General features: G+C 47.4%; 1 protein-coding gene across 1 annotated transcript in view; it reads left to right on the top strand.

Moving 5' to 3' along the window:
* Nucleotides 1-20,607, top strand: part of LOC149366533 (uncharacterized) — a 53,717-nt gene that overhangs the window by 7,007 nt on the left and 26,103 nt on the right. The window contains exons 2-9 of the mRNA XM_089551268.1: nucleotides 301-430; nucleotides 1,353-1,525; nucleotides 4,723-6,386; nucleotides 9,732-9,824; nucleotides 11,903-12,004; nucleotides 14,843-14,992; nucleotides 16,687-16,821; nucleotides 18,971-19,268. Of these exons, the coding sequence (XP_089407394.1) occupies nucleotides 301-430; nucleotides 1,353-1,525; nucleotides 4,723-6,386; nucleotides 9,732-9,824; nucleotides 11,903-12,004; nucleotides 14,843-14,992; nucleotides 16,687-16,821; nucleotides 18,971-19,268 (2,745 nt within the window). The remainder of the gene's footprint in view (nucleotides 1-300; nucleotides 431-1,352; nucleotides 1,526-4,722; nucleotides 6,387-9,731; nucleotides 9,825-11,902; nucleotides 12,005-14,842; nucleotides 14,993-16,686; nucleotides 16,822-18,970; nucleotides 19,269-20,607) is intronic.

Below are 20,607 nucleotides of genomic sequence, written 5' to 3'. Positions count from 1 at the left end.
CTGCAACTTTCAACTGATGTTTAATGAACACTTGGTATCATCGCACGACAGTCATGCAGTCACTACCACACTGCACCATCACATCATATTTCACGTATACCATTGTGAGCCCTTGTACAAAATTTTTGCACATGCTTTTGGGAAATTAACACCTGGTGTCTTATGTTGCAGGGGTAGGTAAACAGATCTTCTGAAGCATGCACAGACTGTCTAACTGTAAAAAAAAATGTTTGTTCTGAATAGGTGACCAGCATCTGAAAGAGTTTTGTGTGCTCTGTCTATATGCGCTCTTTTGCTCAGGAGAGCCCCCCTTCGGTCTCCTCCCGAACCCCATCGAGGACGGAACGGACCAACGCAGTGAGCTGCTGCAGTGTGTGGATGCCGCCCTGCGTCGAGTTCAGCAGGACATCGCTCAGGTGTCCTCGTATGGGTGAGTGCACTACAGCCACCGTATCCACCTCCCACCCATGGGTGTCAGTTCAGGCTTTGCATCACGGTAGCCCGTCCAGTTATCCTTTTACGGGCACCCCTCAAGTAACCTTGTTCCATCGGACGTCGAGGAAGACTTGATGGAATTTTGTTTTTGGAAAAAATTGATTGTTGGGCTGTTTGTAGCCATTCGCACAATTGAATGGCAACTACGCAATAGTTAGTGCATAAAAAAGCATTAGCTGACATGCGATGGTTGTGACGAACAGAATGATGCAGCCCGTTTGGGATGCCTGTGTGGGCCCTCCTCGCTATGGTGGCGCTCCTCTGCGTAGATGCGAAATGACTACGAACACAGACATGCCTTATCAGGGAACCTTCGCCCTGTTTCTTTTGGGAAAGTTTGTGCAAGACGCGAGGCTTAGGTTATATAGACGGGGCGGTCGCATGATCACTCACACCTCCCCTCCCCTTCCCTTCCCTCCCTCCTTCCATAACCCGCCGCGGTGGCTCAGTGGTTACGGCGCTCAGCTGCTGACCCGAAAGACGCAGGTGCGATCCCGGCCGCGGCGGCTGAATTTTGATGGAGGCGAAATTCAAGAGGCCCGTGTACTGTGCGATGTCAGTGCACGTTAAAGAACCCCAGGTGGTCGAAATTTCCGGAGCCCTCCACTACGGCATCACTCATAGCCTTAGTCACTTTGGGATGTTAAACCCCAATAAACCATAAACCAAACCTACCAGTGACACATGGCTGCATGGGTGTTTTCTGACTACGGCTATGATGGCAAACGCGCTTTGCCCAGGAACCTTCACCTTAATAGCTGACGCTGTCAAAAGCTTGAGAGTTTTCCTTTTGTTTGTTGCGCTATCATTGCTTCGTCAGCCTAGTTGACATTTAGCCATTGTGCTGCATGGTGCAGGTACGTACCGACGCCCGTGGCACCACGGCCACCGGAGCCCCGGCCCAGGCGCTACATACCGGCGCAGAGCGTTCCGCAGTACCGGCCCACACCTCTGTCTGAACTGCGGAAACGGCGGCCCCTGCCCGTGCGTGTGGCACCCCAGTTGAACCAGGCGAACACCGTGCCGAAAGGTGAGGCCAGATGTGTCCCTGATCTCTGTCCCCTGCAGCTAAGCCCGTTGTGCCAACCGGCAGTGTGGGTAGGGCACCTTTCTTCTTTCTTTTTCTCGCCAATATATGTCCTCTGTAGCTTAGGGGCTTTGGCATTCAACTGCGGAGCGGAAGGCCATGGGATGGAGTCCTGGTTGCAGCAGTGGCTTGTTTGCATATCACCTTGGTGTCAGAATTCAAGTATGCTTGTGTGCTGTCTGGTGTATGTGCATGTTAAAAGAACCCCACGTGGTCAAAGTTAAAGGTGCACTGAAGAGGATGCTGAACTTGTCTTTTTGCCGCGGGAACTCGATCCACACGTTCCGAGCATTCTTAGAAACTGCAACTTATTGCCCTGTATGGCCGATTTCCCTAATTAAAACGAATTAACGTCCGGCTCCCGCCCTTTTTTTTAATTCTGTCTCGTACGATGGGCGGAGTCGACCAACGCGTGAAGTTCCTTTCAGCCAGCTCCGTGGAGGCTTTGCTTTCGCTTTATTTGGTTTTTTAGGTTTCCATGAATAAATAGTTTCATTCGCAGATAATACAGCCGCAAAATAAGCCCGCAGAAATAAAAATACGCGCGGACTATTTGCTACTACGGACTACTACGTATTACTCCGCCGATGGCAGAGCGGCAAGCCGCCACGGGACTGGGTGAAAGGCACTCCATGCGTTGGTCGACTCCGCCCACCGTAGGAGGCAGAATTAAAAAAAAAAGGGCGGGAGCCGGCCGTTAATTCGATTTAATTTGGGAAATCGGCCATACAGGGCAATAAGTCGCAGTTTCTAAGAATGCTAGAAACGTGTAGATCGAGTTCCCGCGGCAAAAAGACAAGTTCAGATTCCTCTTCAGTGCACCTTTAAGTGTAGAGCCCTCCGCTGTGCCGTCCTTCACAGCGTACGTGCAGCTTTGAGATATACCACTTGTGTACTTGCAGCGTCAGGCCCCTCCTTTTGTGGGGCACAGGCCTTTGGCTGTTCTTTGGCTTGCATTCTTCTTTTTTTTTTCTGCAGCAATTTGCACGCTATTTTTTCGCAAGACTCCTGACCTTGCTGACTTTCTCTTCGTTTACCCCTTGCCTTTGTTCTGAATGAGGTCGCCAAGTCTTGATGCAGTCGCAATTTTCTGCATGCGCTTCGTTTCTGGAGTTTTTACCAGGCATGACTCTTCAGTTAGTTGGGCAGATTTCTTGTGATAGGTGGGTAGATATGAGATGAGGAAGATTGAGTTCCGTGCTTGTTTGGAAATAACGTGCTGATTTTGTCACTGATTAAAATAACTATTGGAGAATTTTTCACCATTCACGCAGCGAAGCAGGCGACAACTCCTTGGCTCTAAAGGGGTATGTGGAGCAAAAAGTACCGTTCTGACCAAAAAAAAAAAAATACATTTCTGGGTTATTGTTGTACACAGTTCATAAGTTAATAAAGAACGCGTCTGCCAGGTTTAGCTGTGATCTCAGCAGTAGAAGTGCTTAAAATGAAGTTCTTTAGATGGAGGTGTTGTGCTGAGTGACTGCGGCAGTGCCCATAAATGGCGCTGGCAGTGTGCAGCGTAGTGGCGAACAGGCATGTTGTAGTTTGTTTTGCAGCACAGCTGTTAGGTGTCCGTTTCTGCATTACGCGTCGGCGTTGTTGGCGTAACCGGTTGTCCAAGTAACAGAGCGAAGTGCCACCTGGAAGGTGGCTGTCACGGCAAGATCCCGGAGGGGAGCTAGCGGCATAACATGTCGCCTTCCAGTTGTGGCAGGTGATGTGTGAAGAACTGCGCTCAAATCTTGCATTACTGACTGTCGTAATCGTTTGTCAATTATTTGCCCTTTCTGGCCTGTTTGGGCATCTTGTCAAGGCTGCACCAGAAACGAATTGAAAATGCAAGCAACAGTGGTAGAGCCTTGGGCCTTGCATGCAGTAATTGGGGGCAAAATGAATCTGAGTGGTTAGCATAAATGCCTCGGGCGACTTTTGAGAACCGATTTCTGGTTTTTAGTATTCATAAAAAGTTGGTTTTATTGCAGCCTTCACCACTCCTATATATGTTAGGCTTAGTTCCTGAGCACCTTCAGAGTCACCGCTCAGTTAAACTGAAAACAGTTGCTACTCAACAGCGTTGCATCGAAGAAGAAACTCCTACCTGGAAAGCAAGGACTTTTGATTGAGAAAATAGTCCATGATGCAAAATTACAGCTTCTCAAATCTGTGAAGCCTTTTTCTCAAGTCACTTTGGTCAAACTGCACATTGAGGAAAGCTGTCGTTTTTGTGCTGCAGTGCCACAGTTTATTTCCAATGTGCTTTTTGAATAAAGTGTAATGGGGAACAAGATATAGCATCTGTCAGAAAGTGTGGACATAGAATAACAATCCCTTCCCTTTATCCTGTACGAGGGGCTTTTCTTGGACTATCTATGGGAAAAAGGTGAACAAATTGCAAGCTTTCCAATTCTGACACACTCACCAGCATGTTGTGATGTGAACAACTTTTCTCTCACTTTGGGATACAATATTGAAATTTTGGTTTTATGTTCTAATGGCAAAAGTGTACATCATCCCTTACAGTTGCATCAAAATCGGTGCAGCGGTTCAAAAAGTTTATCCTCCAGCCCCGCATTCCCCGTTAATGCGTAGTGTACAGCAGTGCACTGAACACAGTTTCTTGTCGGCATTGTTATTTCTCTGTGAATAGCGCTGCAATGACAGCATAGCTAGGCTGGCATGTTCTAGAAGAATGCAGGAAAAGTAAGAAGTGTAACAATGCAAGCATAGTATATTTTCATTCTCAAAGTTGGCTGTGTGAAACAAAAATAATGGAAAAACGAATGACAGGGTCCTTTAGCCACAAAATTTCATGTGTCTATATTTCTTCAAAACCTCTTCAGTGCCTGTTAAATGAGAGCGAGAATCTATCCTTTGTCCAAAATATAGGAGACTGGGACTGGGAGGTCGGGCTGTCATTTAAAGTGTTTTTTGAGGAGAGCTAGGTGCACCTCATAATGATATATGACCATAATTTTATTTTGAAATTTGGTACCTAATCGTTCCGTAGCGAATGCAGTGCATTGCGTGATGATGATTTTGTTCAGTGCCCCCAGTTAGTTTGCAAGTCTTTAAAACAGCTGAATAGTGTTATCACGTGTTTGTGCGGCTTTCCTGTTTCACACATTTGCTTTATTTTCCAGCTGAGCCAGTCAAGCCAGCGGAGCCAGTTGAGCCGGATAGCAAGTCGCCAGACGATGGGGGCAGCATGGCAAATGGCAGCGTCGAAGCTGATGACGAGGACACAGACATGGTACAAGAAGAAGTGGATGCCATTGTCGGCCTCAAGGACAGGCGTCCCGGTCGCTCGGACGCAGCCGCCGCGAAGCCTGCCTCCGGAGCCGAAGCGGCTGCTCCTGCTACCAAGCGTGTAGAAGACAAGGCACCAGCAGAGCCAGCTGAGGAGGAGAAGGAAAACCAGGAGAAGGCAAGCGTTGCGGAAGAAGTAGATGAGAAAGTGGCTAAAGGTGATAATGAACAGCCACCGAAAAAGAAGGAGCTCAGCGAACAGAATCTCTCAGGGGCATCAACCGACAAGGGGCATTCGTCAAGTAAGCACTCATCCTCCAAGCGTTCATCGTCGAAGAGCTCATCCAGCAAAACCTCATCATCATCTAAGCATTCATCATCGAAGCACTCATCCAAGGTAGCTTCCTCCAAAGAGTCATCATCAAAGGAATCCTCTGCTAAGAAATCGTCCAAGGGAACATCCAAGGAGTCTTCGTCCAAAGGATCATCCAAGGAATCCTCCAAGGTGTCCTCTAAGGAGTCCTCTAAGGAACACTCATCTAAAGGATCTCTTAAGGATTCCTCTTCTAAGGACTCCTTATCCAAGGATACCTCATCTAAGGACTCTCCATCTGAAGAGTGCCCATGTGAAAGGTTACCTGAGGATTCCTCAACCAAGGAGTCTTCTTCTGATGAGCCTTCATCAAAGGTGTCTTCATCTAAAGGTTCATCTAAAGAGTCTCCTACAAAGGATTCCTTGTCTAAGGGCTCCTCGCCTAAGGATTCTCCAGAAAATTCCTTGCCCAAGGAAGCATCAAAGCCATCGTCTAAGGAGTCGTCTACAACAAAGCATACATCATCGAAGCACTCGTCATCAAAGCATTCTTCATCAAGGCATTCCTCATCAAAACGGTCACCCTCTCGGCATTCTTCATCGAAACACTCGTCTAATCACTCTTCTTCTAAACACTCGTCTTCTAATCACTCTTCTTCAAAGCACTCTTCATCGAAGCACTCATCTTCAAATCACTCCTCTTCAAAGCCTTCATCTTCTAAACATTCATCTTCGAACCACTCATCCTCAAAGCAGTCATCTTCAAAGCATTCATCCTCAAAGCACTCATCTTCGAAACACTCATCGTCAAAACACACATCAGAGGTTTCATCATCGAGCCGTTCATCAAAGAAGACCTCGTCCGAGCGTTCGTCCTCCGAGAAGAAAAAAGAGTCCGGTTCCGAATCTAGTCACCACAGATCGACCAAACGGTCGTCTGGCCGGAGGAACAGCAGCAGTTCGCCGCACAAGAAGGAAGCCAAAGTGGAGGAGTCCGACGGAGCGAAGCGCACAGCCAGCGAGTCGGAATCCTCGTCAGATGGCTCCTGCAGCCAGGGCAGGGCTTCCGACGGAGGGAAGAAGAGCAACGGCCAGAAAGGGGAGGCTGGGGGGGAGGCGCCCTCGTTTGAGCTCGAGTGGGAGCTCGACTCGGAAGATGAGGAGGAAGAGGACCCGGTGGCAGAGTGCTTGCGGATATTCAATGAGGCTGCCCAGCCCAGTGTTGCTCCGGTGTTGCCAACTCAGGTATGTTATTGTGGAACAAACGCGGGTTAATGACGTCCAGGTCGAAATCAAGAGAAAGAAATGGGCTTGGGCAGGGCATGTGATGCGAAGGCAAGATAACCGCTGGTCCTTAAGGGTAACGGAGTGGATTCCAAGAGAAGGCAAGCGTAGCAGGGGATGGCAGAAAGTTAGGTGGGCGGATGAGATTAAGAAGTTTGCGGAGATACAATGGCTGCAACTGGGGTGGTATTCTCCCGGTGTTGCCTTTTGCGACATGTCGCATTCGCTCTTCACTGATTGGCTCGAGCCGCGGTGACGGCGGCGTGACGACACGGATCCGCCTTCCTGCTACGTCATCGTGACGTCGCCCCAATTTACTACGCTTAGTCGAACAACGGAATGCGCTGAAGCGATTCGCGCGGGCGACGGGCTACCGTTAGCGTACGAACGCAATCGGCAGCTGCGGCTTTTGCGCCCTTAGCGTGAAAACATGGCGGCTTCCTTCCAAGCGAGAGCCGCCCGCTTCAGCCAATTCAACAGTCCTTGCGATTCCGGTCGGCACGTTTACCGGCAACTACTGGTGTTGTTGCTTTTCGCTATGACTTACCTTGCTTTGACGATGAAGTTTAAGCTGCAATTCAGCCTAGTTTTTGAGATACGCTCTCGATTCTGGAGCGCGCAAGCCTAATGGGACCTCCAGCTACACTGCTACCGTCTGCAACTGCCCGAAACGCAGCCGAAACCTAGCACAACCATGCGGAACAAACAAAATTGCATTTGGAGCTTTTTTGCGGTGTTTTATAGACTTAAATGAAGTAAAGCGAGTTTATATTAAATTTGCAAATGTTTTTTGAACATTAGACGTCATGTGATGGCAAATATTCTTGCTATGAAAGATACGAAGCTACTGCTGCTAGTGAATCAGCAGTGGTAAATTGTCGCTTCTCGGAGTGAATGAAAGCACCGCAGACGAAAGTGCCAGGGGGTTTTCCGTTTCCTCGAGCAACTGTACGCACTTTTTTAGGCCCCGCCCTAATGCGAGATGTCGCAAAAGGTGACACCGGCAGAATACCACCCCTGGTGAAGGACAGGGTTAATTGGAGAGACATGGAGAGGCCTTTGCCCTGCAGTGAGCGTAGCCAGGCTGATTATGATCACGATGATGATGATGATGAGATTCTTTTGATCGGCTTCTTTTTATCAGCAGAGAAGCAGTTAGGGCTGAATAAGGCAATTTATTGCGCTTTGTATTCTGTCATGTGCCCTGTTTTGGTTAGCTGAACTAGACCTGTGGGAAACTATTGAGCCATTTTCTTTCATCAGCACTGGATGAGGGGCTTGAGCTCCGAAAACTATTTCATTGTATAGCTTGAAAAAGTGGTGCTGTGAGTGTGGACAAGCATAGTTTTTGTGGGAAGTAAAGATCGGGGGTTATTTTTGTATTGAGTAGAGCTCAGCCACATTGGGGACAAGTCCCATTGTCGTGACTCTGTGGTTATGGCATCTGGCTGCTGAGCCCAAGGTTGTGGGACCAAATCATGGCCACGGCTGCTGCATTTCAGTGGTGATAAAATGAAAAAAAAAAAAACTTGGGTGCTGTGCTCTGTTGGCACGTGTTAGGAAGCACTAGATGGCTGGAAATAATCTGGAGCCTTCCACTGTGGTGTTCCTTGCAGCCGACACGCAGCTTCTGGATGTTAACCTCGCACACCACGAAACCACCACATATGGGAGAAGTTTTTTAGAAAGGTAAAACCGTAGAGCAAAGAAACAAGGACACGGAAAGACAGACAACACACAGCGCCATGTGTTGTCCGTCTTTCTGTGTCCTTGTTTCTTTGCGCTACGGTTTTACCTTTCAAATATGAACCAACAAGCCCAAGCATACACCCTTCTGATAGTTTTTTAGCTCTGTCACTGGAAAGCTTTAGGTGCAATGAAGAGAAGTGCAGTGAGAGGGTGGGGGATACAGTATCTAACTTGACACCTTTTTCGGGGGTGAAACCAGCGCAGGCTTACTGCTTGTTCAAGAACATTGGGCGATTCATCTTCGTAAGTTCTAGCAGAATCGGTGTCGTGAAAGTCGCGTGATTTCTTTGATACTACACCATCAGCATGAGAACGGCTGGGCTGCTTTCGACTGTTCTTGGTGCTGAGGACCTATTTGACTTGCTCAGTGATTGACTTAGTCGACTCCATCGAATACTGCATGCTGTCATGATAGTGCTTTGGATGTTCTGCTTTTGGTATCAAGAAGTAATTGTTACCGCCAAAGCTGAAGAGCAAAGATTGTACTCTATATTCGTTACTACAGAAGAAGTCTCACTGCTGTGCTGTGCCTATGAAAGAGAGCTTCGTCAGTTTTGAGTATGCCATTTTCTCACTTTGCAGGCTCATAATCACGTGTCCAATATCCCCGTGGCGATTTCCTGCGAGTGTAGCCAACTCTCAGTGATTTTAGCTCAAAAGAGGAGCGAAAATTTGCCCCAAATAGCCAGCTTATGCATTATGGCGAGGGTCCCACGCTTACACGACCACTGGCCATTTTGCACAATGTTTGTGCATTTGCTGTAGTCCTCCCACTTATGATAGGAAAACAAGTTTAGCTCATTAAAAAGTTAAATGTGTTAATGTTTCAACGGTATGCGTTGTTAATAGAAGTAATTGTTGGTACGAGTGGAGTGAGCAAGAAATGTTGCTTATGAAATAGTACTTTTGTTTGCCTTGCCTGCTGTGAGCTGCATTTGGCAAAAATTGCTGCACCGAAAACAGGATTGCTTTTGTACAATTTAAATTAAATGTTAATCTCTTCGTACGTTCAGAGTGATTTTTGGCTCCAGTGGGTAGTTATTGAAACTGATATGGCTGTTGCTAACGGCCGGCTACAAATCTCTAATTACACCTAGGTGCCTGACTCTACTAGTTAGAAAGTTGATTATTAAAAATTAGTTAACCAGCTTACTACCTAAGACGATTCCCCGGTTTTCTGGTGTACGGCAGCACTGGTAATACTATGCCGCATAAGCCATATTTTTACCCCAAACAGCCTATTTCTGAAAATTTTTTGAAAGTGTTCGCTGAAACACCCGGTATATAGGAGCGTATGCGCGCATGGGAGCAATCGAAATTGTTTTTGTTGCATTCGTGATAACAAAGTTATTTGTACAGAACAGATAAGGAGAACTGAGCGCTTTATCTGCCACTGCACTCATCCATTTGCCCCTTTTTGTGATCAAAAAGGCACTGCAAATCTCTCTTGCAGCCTATGCTTGGAACTGTGTGTTGATTGGCTGCACAGCTGTAATGATCCAGGCTGTTAAACATCGTGCGCGATGTTCACCCAGACGCCCTCCTCGTTGTTTGCAGGAACGAGTGCAGCTGAAACGAGCTGCAGAGTCGACGGTGGAGCCCGCCGTGCCCGCCAAGAAGCGTGTCGCCCACAACCCAGAACTGGCTCGGGTGAGGGCACCAATTGATTGATTGAAACCACATTGATTGATTGAGGCCACCAGGACATTCGGGTGTCGGGCAGCTGTGCGACCTTTTGAACTTGGGCTTGAATGAATCAACAGCTGCATTATAAGGACCCAGTTTTTTTTCGCCGCAATAGAAAGCTGTGTGTTGTGTGCAAGGTGCTCAATTCTGTAACGGTTTTGTTGTAAATGCTATGCAGGATTTTTGCTGGGAACTTTTTTATTGATGGATGTTGCTATTTTCATTTATCTCGAGGCTGGCAACCAAGATCAACGAGTGTGATAGCTGGTGCTCGCTGGCAAGAGTGATGACCTAAAAACTGACCTAGCCTCAGCCGGCGGACAGTAGTTAGACTTATTTATTTATTCAGGTACCTACAGCACCTGTTGAGGGCATTTTTGTAGGGGGGATACAGTTGCAAAGCATACATCGTCATGCAGGTGACACTGTGTAAAAAAAAAAAAACAGTAAAAATACAACACATTCCAATACTGAGCAAACTGATAACAAAAGAATCATGAAAGCAAGAAAGACGTAAAAAAGGTCGATTCAACAAAAGTCGCGACAAAGCATTTTCAGAAGAAGATTGCAGTGCTAAGACAACTTCTTCTGGTAATTTATTCCAATCATGCACTGTTCTGGGAAAAAATGAGTTCTTAAAGACATTTATATGGCACTGATATTCTTGAACCTTTAAAGAATGGTCTAAATGGCAGGATATATAACTGGGAGCTATATAGCTATATATATATATAGCTGTAGTGTAGCGCAGTGTCCATTTCAGTTTTCGCACCCAAAGCAGCTACGGTACCGTGTTTTATTGGACTGTTGCTACCACTACAACCATGAAATGCGAAACACTGAGATGCCGTCTGTTAGCAAAAGCTCAAAGCATTTCATTGCCAATTCGAAGGGCGCTTTTCTTTTTATTAAAGGGCATGCTGGAAAGAGTGCAAACTACAATAATATAAGACGAACACTTTTCTAAGTGTGTGCAGTAAAGATGGACTGTATTTTGCAACTTTTTTCCTTTTTTTTCGTTGTTTTAGCACACACCAGGGACTTCTTTGTGGCGATGACGACATTCATGTTGTTGAGCACGGCTCCACACGAGAGCTGCTTTGTTGGCCATAGCACTAGGACAACTACAACTGGCGCATATATGTGGTGCGCCCACCTGCTCCCCTTAGCTAGGCTGTGCAAAGGTTCTGACGTTGCGCCAACTCTGACTCCCACCATCTCTTTTAAGGCGGAAGCCTTAAATGCCTCATCGTTGTCAACAGAAGGTTGTCAGCAGAGGTGTCACGCTTTTCGGTTGGTCGGAATAGTTATGATGTCAGAGTGCGCGGATTCGAAGTAATGAGGTCACCCACAGATGCCTGACGCCCCCTTTTGGAACAGACGACAACTAATAAAAAATAGTTGTCGTCTGCTCCGACAGGGGGCGTAAGGCGTCCGTGGATGACCACATTGCATACCTCATTACTGCGAACAGAGCCATGGATACAACCGAACTCATCGAAGCAGAGAGAGAGTCGTGCTAAAGAAGCAGTCAAAGTTGGCAGTCAAAGTGTTTAATTGTAATGTGCAGTAAAAGTGTGTAGTAAAATAAAGCACTAGTACAGCACAAACAGTCTCGCAGTCAATGCCAAACAGTGTGCCAGGAAAGGCTTTCGCCTTGCAGCACTTTAGAGAGCCAAAGTGCCCCCTGAATTTTTTTTTTCTTTAAGCTCTACCATCAGGCTGGGCAAAAGTTATGGTATTTCTTCAAATCTGGCTTCCATCATCTGCTTCCCTTTTAGTTCTCTATCATCTTTGCCGCCGCCTTCTTAGTTCTATCTTCACGGTGGCTCTCGCATCATGCCACCTGTGTCATCGGATTACACTGAAGCCTGGTTCAAGGGGGGGGGGGGGGGGGGGGGGGGGGGGAAGGGGGGCTCCGTAAAACAGCTGTCGCCGTAAAAACATTGCCTAATAGTGTTGCAACAGAGCTTATCTCCAATTAGCCCAGTGGCAAGCAGGCAGCGCAGTCCCACAATGCCTGTGTGTGTCCGCATGTGCAGCGTCCGTCAGCGGCACCGCGAGGGCTCTTGGCGCACGTGTCCGCTGCGCAGGCGATGCACAACCGCTTTGCCCAGCTGCAGCAGCGATACCAGTCGGGACAGGTGAGTCCCCGGTCCCTTCTTGTTTGTTTGTTTGTTTGCTTTAGCTCAAGGTCCCGTGCTGTCTCGTGTACCATGTCTCCCTAGTCCTCAGGAGTGAGAGACTGGGCTTTCATCGAGTGCTCAGTTAGCTGTCAAGTGCCAACACCTGTTCAGGCTAGATCTTGAAGCCATCAGGTTGTACTGTATTCAGTAGAGCTTTGCTTGATGCTTTGTGTTGCTGAGTTTTTTTTTTAAAAGAGTTTATACGGCTGAGTTTTACTGAAAAGGAGTAAAGAGAGTTATAGTTTGATACTTATTTTAATTTGAGTTAGTTCCAAACACGGGGATGCTTGTACGACAGACGTTTTCATCATTCCACTTCCTCATTGGTTCAGTACCATATTTACATAATATGTGCGAGGTTAACTCTAATAGCCAGCAAGTGACACTGGATTGTCAAGAGTCATTGAACTTGGGAGACAGAAGTGGTGATATACTACAATGCAGCTTCCCTGCCAACGGCATAAGGTGAAAGCTTGCTTGAACGGAGTGTCATTGGTTTTTTGAGGCTAGGATCGGGAGACTTTTATTATGGCTAAGCCAACTTCGCTCCAACGGCGCTTGCCTACCAGTACTAAAGAACAGGAAGCTTTTTGATGCAGGAGGCATATTCACAGTTGTTGTGTTTTTTTGTGGTGGCAAATATCTGCATGGTTCGAGTAATGACTGCATGCGTACCTGTCAAAAAATCCACGTGTAATTGCTATTTCATCCTCGTCTGATTAAGCCAATGACTTAATAATTGGGCAGAGTGCCTTGTGGGGACACCAACATAAGAATTGAAGTCTTTTACGATGAAATGCGCATGATGTCATCAAGCAACTTCACTTATGCAGGTGTTAACCAGGGTGATTTAGTGTGGAATCCAGCGAGTCCACTTTGCCTCGTGAAGCCTTACTTTGTTTGTGCAATGTGACACAGGAAAGAAGAAAGTAATTGAGAATGGACTTTTTTGAGCAGTATACTATGCATGCACCTTGCCTCTTTGCCACCATCCTTGCTAGGCGAAACTACCGAACCTGTTCGCCCACTACAGGCATTTTCCCGGGCAACGAAACGACAAACTGCGGTACAATATATTACGTGCAGCGGTAGCATTGACCAGGTCCCACACAGAGGTGCAGATAGTCCCTGCATCGACCTTAATCAAGAGAGATGAAGTGGTCCTGTTCGCTAGCATCCTTGAGTTGGGGATCTGATGAAGGGCAGATCTGACAGTGTGGCACCTGACAGGTGTGACCAAAGATGGTGAAAGTACATCTGCTCAGGCTACACAATGCCAGCGCTGTTGCAAATTGTTTTCCCTATGTAAGGCCCAGCCAGCATTGTACAGTAATTTTCACCAAACAGGGAAGCTGATTATGTGCCTGGGCGGTGTCGAGAGTATTTAAACTGTGTGTGGAATGAGTTTGTCGAATGTGTTCTGCAACGAACATCACGAAAGTTGAGTGCATGGCACACTGCATAGTGACTTTGGGACTGGAGGGGTGCGCAGCCATGTGCCGACAATTTACATTTAAACTGAAATGATGGGCCACGGCAGCGGCACAAATGAACACAATTGAGGAGGTCAAGCTGATGATATTGTTACGTGGAAAGATCGTCCAGAATCCATAGATCCTAGCAATATCATTGTTATCAGCATGTTCTGACACTGTAACTTATTTATAACGGTTGCACATCTACTATAGTCCTCCATAAAGTCAGCGATAAAATTCGAATAAGGGAGGGTGTCAGGAAGGGAGACACAATCTCGCCAGTGCTATTCATCGCCTGTTTACAGGAGACATTCAGAGGCCTGGATTGGGAACATTTGGGGATAAGAGTTTATGAAGAATACCTTAGTAATCTGTGATTCACTGATGACAAGGCACGCAGGAGATGAACTGCAAAGCATACATAATCAATGAGTTAGACAGGCGGAGCGGAACGGTAGGTCTTAAGATTAACTTGCAGAAAACCAAAGTAATGTTCAACAGTCTCGGAAGGGAACAGCAGCTCGCAGTTGGTAGAGAGGTGCTGGAAGTGGTAATGGAATACATCTACATAGGGCTGGTAGTGACCGCAGATTCGAATCACGAGAAGGAAATAGCTAGAAGAATAAGAATGGGGTGGAGTGCATTTGCATGCAGGTTCTCTCAGATTGTGAATGGCAGTTTACCAGTATCCCTCAAGAGCGAAAGTATACAACAGGTGTATCTTACCTGTACTCATCTATGGCAGTTTACCAATATCCCTAAAGAGAAAAGTATACAACAGGTGTACCTTACCGGTACTCACCTATGGGGCAGAAATGTGGAGGCTAACAAAGAGGGTTCAGCTTAAGTTAAGGACAACGCAGCGAGCTATGGAAAGAAAAATGGTAGGTGTAACGTTAAGAGATCAAAAGCGGGCGGAGTGGGTGAGAGAACAAACGCGCGTTAATGATATCCTAGTTGAAATCAAGAGGAAGAAGTGGGCTTGGGCAGGGCATGTAATGCGAAGGCACGATAACAGCTGTTCTTTAAGGGTAATGGAGTGGATTCCAAGAGAAGGCAAGCATAGCAGGGGGCGGCAGAAAGTTAGCTGGGCGGATGAGATTAGGAAATTTGCGGGAATGTGGTGGCCGCGGCTGGCTAAGGAGACATGGGAGAGGCCTTTGCCCTGCAGTGGGCGTAGTCAGGCTGATGATGATGATGATGACTCATCTATGGGGCAGAAACGGGGAGGATAGCGAACATTGCGAACTGACATTGCCGTGAGGTGGCATATGCTCTGCCTCAAAGAACAAGATGCCAGCGAGAGGTCCCCCTGTTTCAGGGACGGGTGGCCCCAGTGGCCAATGCGCCCCTGCTGGCGGCGGCGCGCCGCTCCGCCCTGGCCCAACTGCCCCAGGGGACCAAGACCGGAGCACACGTGGTGGCCAGCCAACCCAAGGGGCAGCCGCGGGTGGCACACGTACCGGCTGTGGTGAGTGTGCTTTCGCAGTGCCTCAACATTGCATTTGAGCCTCTTGATCCTCGCCCACTGATGGAAATGAAGATTCTCGGCCACTGGCTGCGGCGATCGTCGGCCTCCAAGGCACTGCTCTGCCTCTTGCAAACTTCTGGCCTGCATGATAGGCTGTGACTTCAACGAACACTGACTTTTCAGAGTGACTACAGTTTTCTGCTACTCCCCTATCTCTTTCATGTTTTATCCCCTCACTCCTTTCCCCCCGTGTAGGGTAGCCAACCGAGCAGCCGGTTAACCTCCCTGCCTTTCCCCTCTTCTTCCTCCTCCTTGGGCAAGTGGCGCCATCTCTCTTTGTGGAAACAGCATTGCAGAGAAACGGAGGATAGAGAAGTGAGATAAAGGGGATGATGTGAAAACTCTCGCTAGAGCAATGCAGAGGGAGCTGTCAGTGCAAGCACATGAAATGAGCACTTAAGTGGCAAGGGAAGATGAAAGGAAAGATGGTGCAAAGTATATAGTATGCAGGCAGTATATATGCATTATATATGCATCATATATGCAGTATATATGTAGTATATACCGTGTGTCCCAAAAATGACTGATGGATTTTGAAAATCAATAAAAAAAAGATGGAATGAGGTAGAATTCTATTATTTGTGGCCTTACGCTTAGGAAATCAGGGAATTTTATCCCTTCAAAATTCAAATTCAGTTTACATTTCCACAAACAGGTGGTGCTGATAGCTATAAAAAAAATAAAACACCTGTATCAAAATTTTGCTAGGACTGTTGCAAAAAACTAAAGAATGACATTTTCAATGTAACCACCGGATGCTGCGATGACTTGGTGCAGTCTGTGGCAAAAGTTCCCAGACACCCGTTGTAACATGTCACTTGGAATTGTCTCACATGCTGTACAGATGTGCGGCTTCAGCTCCGCAATTGTGTGTGGAGTTTGGTGGTAAACCAAATCTTTCAGGTACCCCCAAAGAAAAAAGTCGCAGGGTGTCAAGTCTGGCGAATAAGGAGGCCATGCCATGCCACTTCCTGTATGCTTGTCATAATCCAAGGCAATCACATGCTCACTGAAATGTTCGTTCAAGAAATCAAATACTGCACGCGTTCGGTATGGACGAGCGCCATCTTGCATGAACCAGGAGGCGTTGAAACAATCCTCCAAAGTGGAATGAATCGCCACAAATTCTTCCAGTATCCCAAGATATCATACAGCATTTACCGGTTGCTCTAAAAAAATTGGCCCTATTATTTCTTTTGAGGAAACCGCAGCCCATACCAATAATTTTGGTGAATGCAGGGAGGATGGTTCAGCAATGTGAGGATCTTCACCTCCCCAAAATCGCGAGTTCTGCTTGTTGACGTATTGAGGTGAAAATACGCTTCAACTGAGAACCATACTGATAAAATTCCCTGATTTCCTAAGCGTAAGACCGCAAACAATACAATTCTATCTCATTCCGTCTTTTTTTTATTGATTTTCAAAATCCATCAGTCATTTTTGGGACACACGGTATGTAGTATACATGCAAAGTATGCAGGCAGTGTATAAACTTGTTAAGGATGCAAATTTCGGGTGGTAATTTCAGGGTCTGACCGGGAAAGAAATTGTGCTTTCAGGATTTCCGTCAAGGTTTGCTGAAAGACAAACAAGTGTGTGTTCATATCCTGAGAGGGTACTTTCGTGTTGTGCAGGTCCTGTCCAAGCGACCCACCATCCCGGCCGAGTACGGCAGCCGAGTGCCCACTGTTGTCCGGCAGCGCTACCTCGACCTCTTCCTGAACGAGTGTGCCAAGTGCTGCAGCACTGAAGACGAGGCCATCGAAAAGGTGCGTTGGGTGCCGGTCCAATGCTGTCCCCCGTCTGCTTGCGCCGTTCTCACTGGGGCAAGAGGCTCTCATTGCCTTGTCAAACGACAATAGCTTTAGTCTCGCCGGGAGTGGTTGTGGTCCTTGCGGGGTTGTTGGTTGGTAAACATTTATTAAAACAGTCAAGGGGCCGAAGGCCCAGATCTAGGGGTCAGCCAAGACTCCTTGGAATCTGGCAGCCTCTAGAGCGAGACCGATGAGCGTTCGTTGGTCGTCTGCGTAGACGAGCCTCCCAGGTGTGTTGTGTGGGTGTTGGCACGTGTTGTCGTGTACAAGTCCAGACCACATGAAGGAGGTCTGCTGGGATATTGCAGTGTTTACACATCGGCATGTACCGTTCAGGAAATATATTATGGAATCTTTTGGGATCGGGGAAGCTATCCGTCTGGAGTTGGTGCCATATGACGGCCTCTGTCTTTGTAAGTTCTTGGTTGCGGACCTGGATAGAGTTGGCGAGAAAGACGATAGTGTTGGAGCAGGTCGCGTGAAGTGATTATGGTGTCCTTCCTGAACAAGGCGGGCATGTTGGAGGCGGGATGATAAGCTGCTCGGAAAGTGAGCCCTCGAGCTAGCTCATGTGCTCCCTTGTTACCCTTCAGACCCATGTGGGCTGGAGCCCATGTCAGGAGGGTCAAGTGCTTGGGACTTCCTTGTGTCAATGTCCATGCATTCGCTGCAGCTTGATTGTGGATGGTTCGGTTTGATAATGGAGCTACCTTTATTGCTTTTTTGGTTGTCTTGTTGTCCTCTTCATGTGATGATTTCTTGCACCGTTTTCCCGTTGTCACTGTTGTCAGTTCACGGCAGTATTCGGCATAGGTTGGCCAGGGTACGGAAAAAATTTGGCGACCTTCTGTGGTGTGTCACGCACTTACGAGAAGCATTAGGTTTTCATGAATATGTTTATGAGTATGAGTATGTTTACGAGTATGGGTATGTTTACGGGTATGAGTATTTTTCTTCAGAGTAGGTGCACTCGTGTTTAAAATGCCACAGATTCTGGTGGCATCTCGTGGCAAAATGTTGGAGGTCACGAATGCCCCTCCATCACGCTATGGTGCCAGCACATAGCTCTTGTTCTTCCCTCTGTATATGGTGGTCCAGCTTTCTCATGGCAGTACATGTTGTTTATTTTAGAATAAGTTGGTTCGTTAGCATCAACTTGTTGTAATTCTCTCGTTGCTTTCCTTCTTTAGGGAGCTAGTAAGCGGCTGCCAGTGCGCCTACGTCGGAATGTTTCGAAGCGCATTGTGTGAATTCATGATTTTCCTATTCCCTTTTACTCTTTTCTGTGAAGGGATTGCTTTGCTGTGGAAGAGGGCCTTAGGACAAAATTGAGGCTGTCTTGTATTGATTGATTACTGCTTTCTAGAGACAAAGATGCCACTTTCATGGAAAACTGAACCTTAAATTTAACGCATATGCAGTGCTGTTTGGGGGTTTTCACTGTGGATCACTGATGGCAAACACTGCTAGCCAGTTCAAGTTGGGGATCACAGAGTCCTCAGTGTACGCTGTGATGAGTTTTATTCGAATGGGGCCAAATATTTCAGCTGCAGCTCTGAATCTGTCAGCAATAAATGCGTCTATTCCTGTAGAAGAAGTGCGAACAGAGGTGCAGAAAGCAGGGCAGTTGAATTTCACTAAGGACAAAATTATATTCAAGTTGTCATCAGTGTCGCTTTAATGTCCACAGCGTGGCGGTGACATGGCTCGCGCTGTGGCTCCTGACATGTCTTATGCATCACAGGCGGCTCCTGATATGTCTTATGTGTCGCAGGCGGCTCCTGACATGTCTTATGCGTCGCAGGCGGCTCCTGATATGTCTTTTGCGTCGCAGGTGTCTCCTGACATGTCTTATGAGTCGCACGCGGCTCCTGATATGTCTTATGCGTCGCAGGCGGCTCCTGATATGTCTTATGCGTCGCAGGTGTCTCCTGACATGTCTTATGCGTCACAGGCGGCTCCTGACATGTCTTATGCGTCGCAGGCGGCTCCTGACATGTCTTATGCGTCGGAGGCGGCTCCTGACATGTATTATCCGTCGCAGGCGGTTCTTGACATGTATTGTGCGTCGCAGGCGGCTCCTGACATGTCTTATGCGTCGCAGGCTCTGTCGGAGGAGAAGCAGACCTATGACCGCAGCTCCAGCAAGACCGTCTACCTCAACGTGGCCGTGACCACGCTCAGGCGACTGCGAAAGGAGGCCCAAGAGAGTGGCGGGTCTTCTGCTGACACTGCCTCCGCGGGACCCAGTACTGGCCCCACGCCTAGCCCTAGTCCCAACCCTCCCCCACCCGGCAACCGGGTGGTCTCGCACGAGATGCTGCTGCACGGCGCTCGCGCGGCACGCACGAGCTTCAGCATCGAGAAGAACCGTTACCGCAAGCCACCTCAGGAACTGACGGGTGAGCGCAATAAAAGAATGCGGCTTGGCATGGCTGCACAAAGTGCATTTGAGCGACCTGTTCAGGGAAAGAAAACAAGGGAAGGGGAATGAGGGGCTCGTTATAAATATGAGAGAAGCCAACAGCCACAGAAACCAAGAAGCACAGGGGTTTTTTAATTTTTTTTTTGTGGTGTTGATCAAGTAAGAATATTACTGAATATGTTGTCGCTTAAAGCTAATTGATTAGAAAAGCAGAAGAAAAAACAACCACATGCCGCCGGTGGGATCCGAACCCACGACCTCCGAATTACGCGTCCGGTGCTCTACCTCTAAGCTACGGCGATGGCTGTCAAACCTTCTGCTTTCGGGGGCATTTATGTTTTACAAATAACCTAACCTTGAGAGTGTTCATCAGCGCCACCCACGTTCGTAAGCGGCGGACGTGGAACGTCCTGAGTTACCGCCGGTGTGACGTAGAACGCCATCGAACGGCAAGGGTGGAAGCTGTGTGAGAACCCTCTTATGCTTCCTATGGGTTCGGATCCCACCGGCGGCATGTGGTTGTTTTTTCTTCTGCTTTTCTAATCAATTAGCTTTAAGCGACAACATATTCAGTAATATTCTTACTTGATCAACACCACAAAATAAAAAAAATTAAAAAACCCCTGTGCTTCTTGGTTTCTGTGGCTGTTGGCTTCTCTCCTGTTCAGGGAAAGTGATTGAGAGGAACCGACGGACCTGTCGAGGTGGATAAGTGGCTTTTGCATTTGGTTGTTTATCGCAAGGTCGCGGGATCAAATGCCAAACACAGGGACCGCATTTCAATGGAGGTGAAGTACAAACGGTGCCCATATGCTGGGCAATTTCAGTACGGGTTAAAGAACCCCACGCGGCGTGAATTAATCCTGAGCCCTTCACTATGGTGTCCCTCATAGCCCGTGTGTCTCTTTAGGCTGTTAAACTCCGCAGCATAAAAAAAAACGACAGGTCTGAAAAGTGATGTCACCCTGCTGCCCCTTCGACGACACGCACCGACAGCTTCTCAGAAGTAAAGCACCCAAAGCATAGAAGATTTTCTGCAGTATGTTTTGGATTCAGTCTGCATGAAAAATGTCCAGCAGAAACTGAAGAGAAAGCAAGGCTAGTGTAATACCACGTTTCTTTTTTTTTTTTTCAATATTTTCTCAATTTTTACCATATGCCATGCTGATTAGCTTTTACGTGTATGGCATTTCATGGGCTCAGGGTGGAAATGTGAAGGTAACAAAATGGAAGTACAGTAGAATCTCGATGATACGATTATGGTCGAAGCGAATTTCGAGATGATACGAATTTCAAAAGTGTCTTGGACGGTCTAC

The sequence above is a fragment of the Amblyomma mixtum genome, chromosome 1 (genome assembly GCF_055824585.1).
Source record: "Amblyomma mixtum isolate Tamu chromosome 1, ASM5582458v1, whole genome shotgun sequence".
Classification (NCBI taxonomy): Eukaryota; Metazoa; Arthropoda; class Arachnida; order Ixodida; family Ixodidae; genus Amblyomma; species Amblyomma mixtum.
Note: the sequence above shows the minus strand (reverse complement) of the source record. Positions and strands in the feature narration are given on the sequence as shown.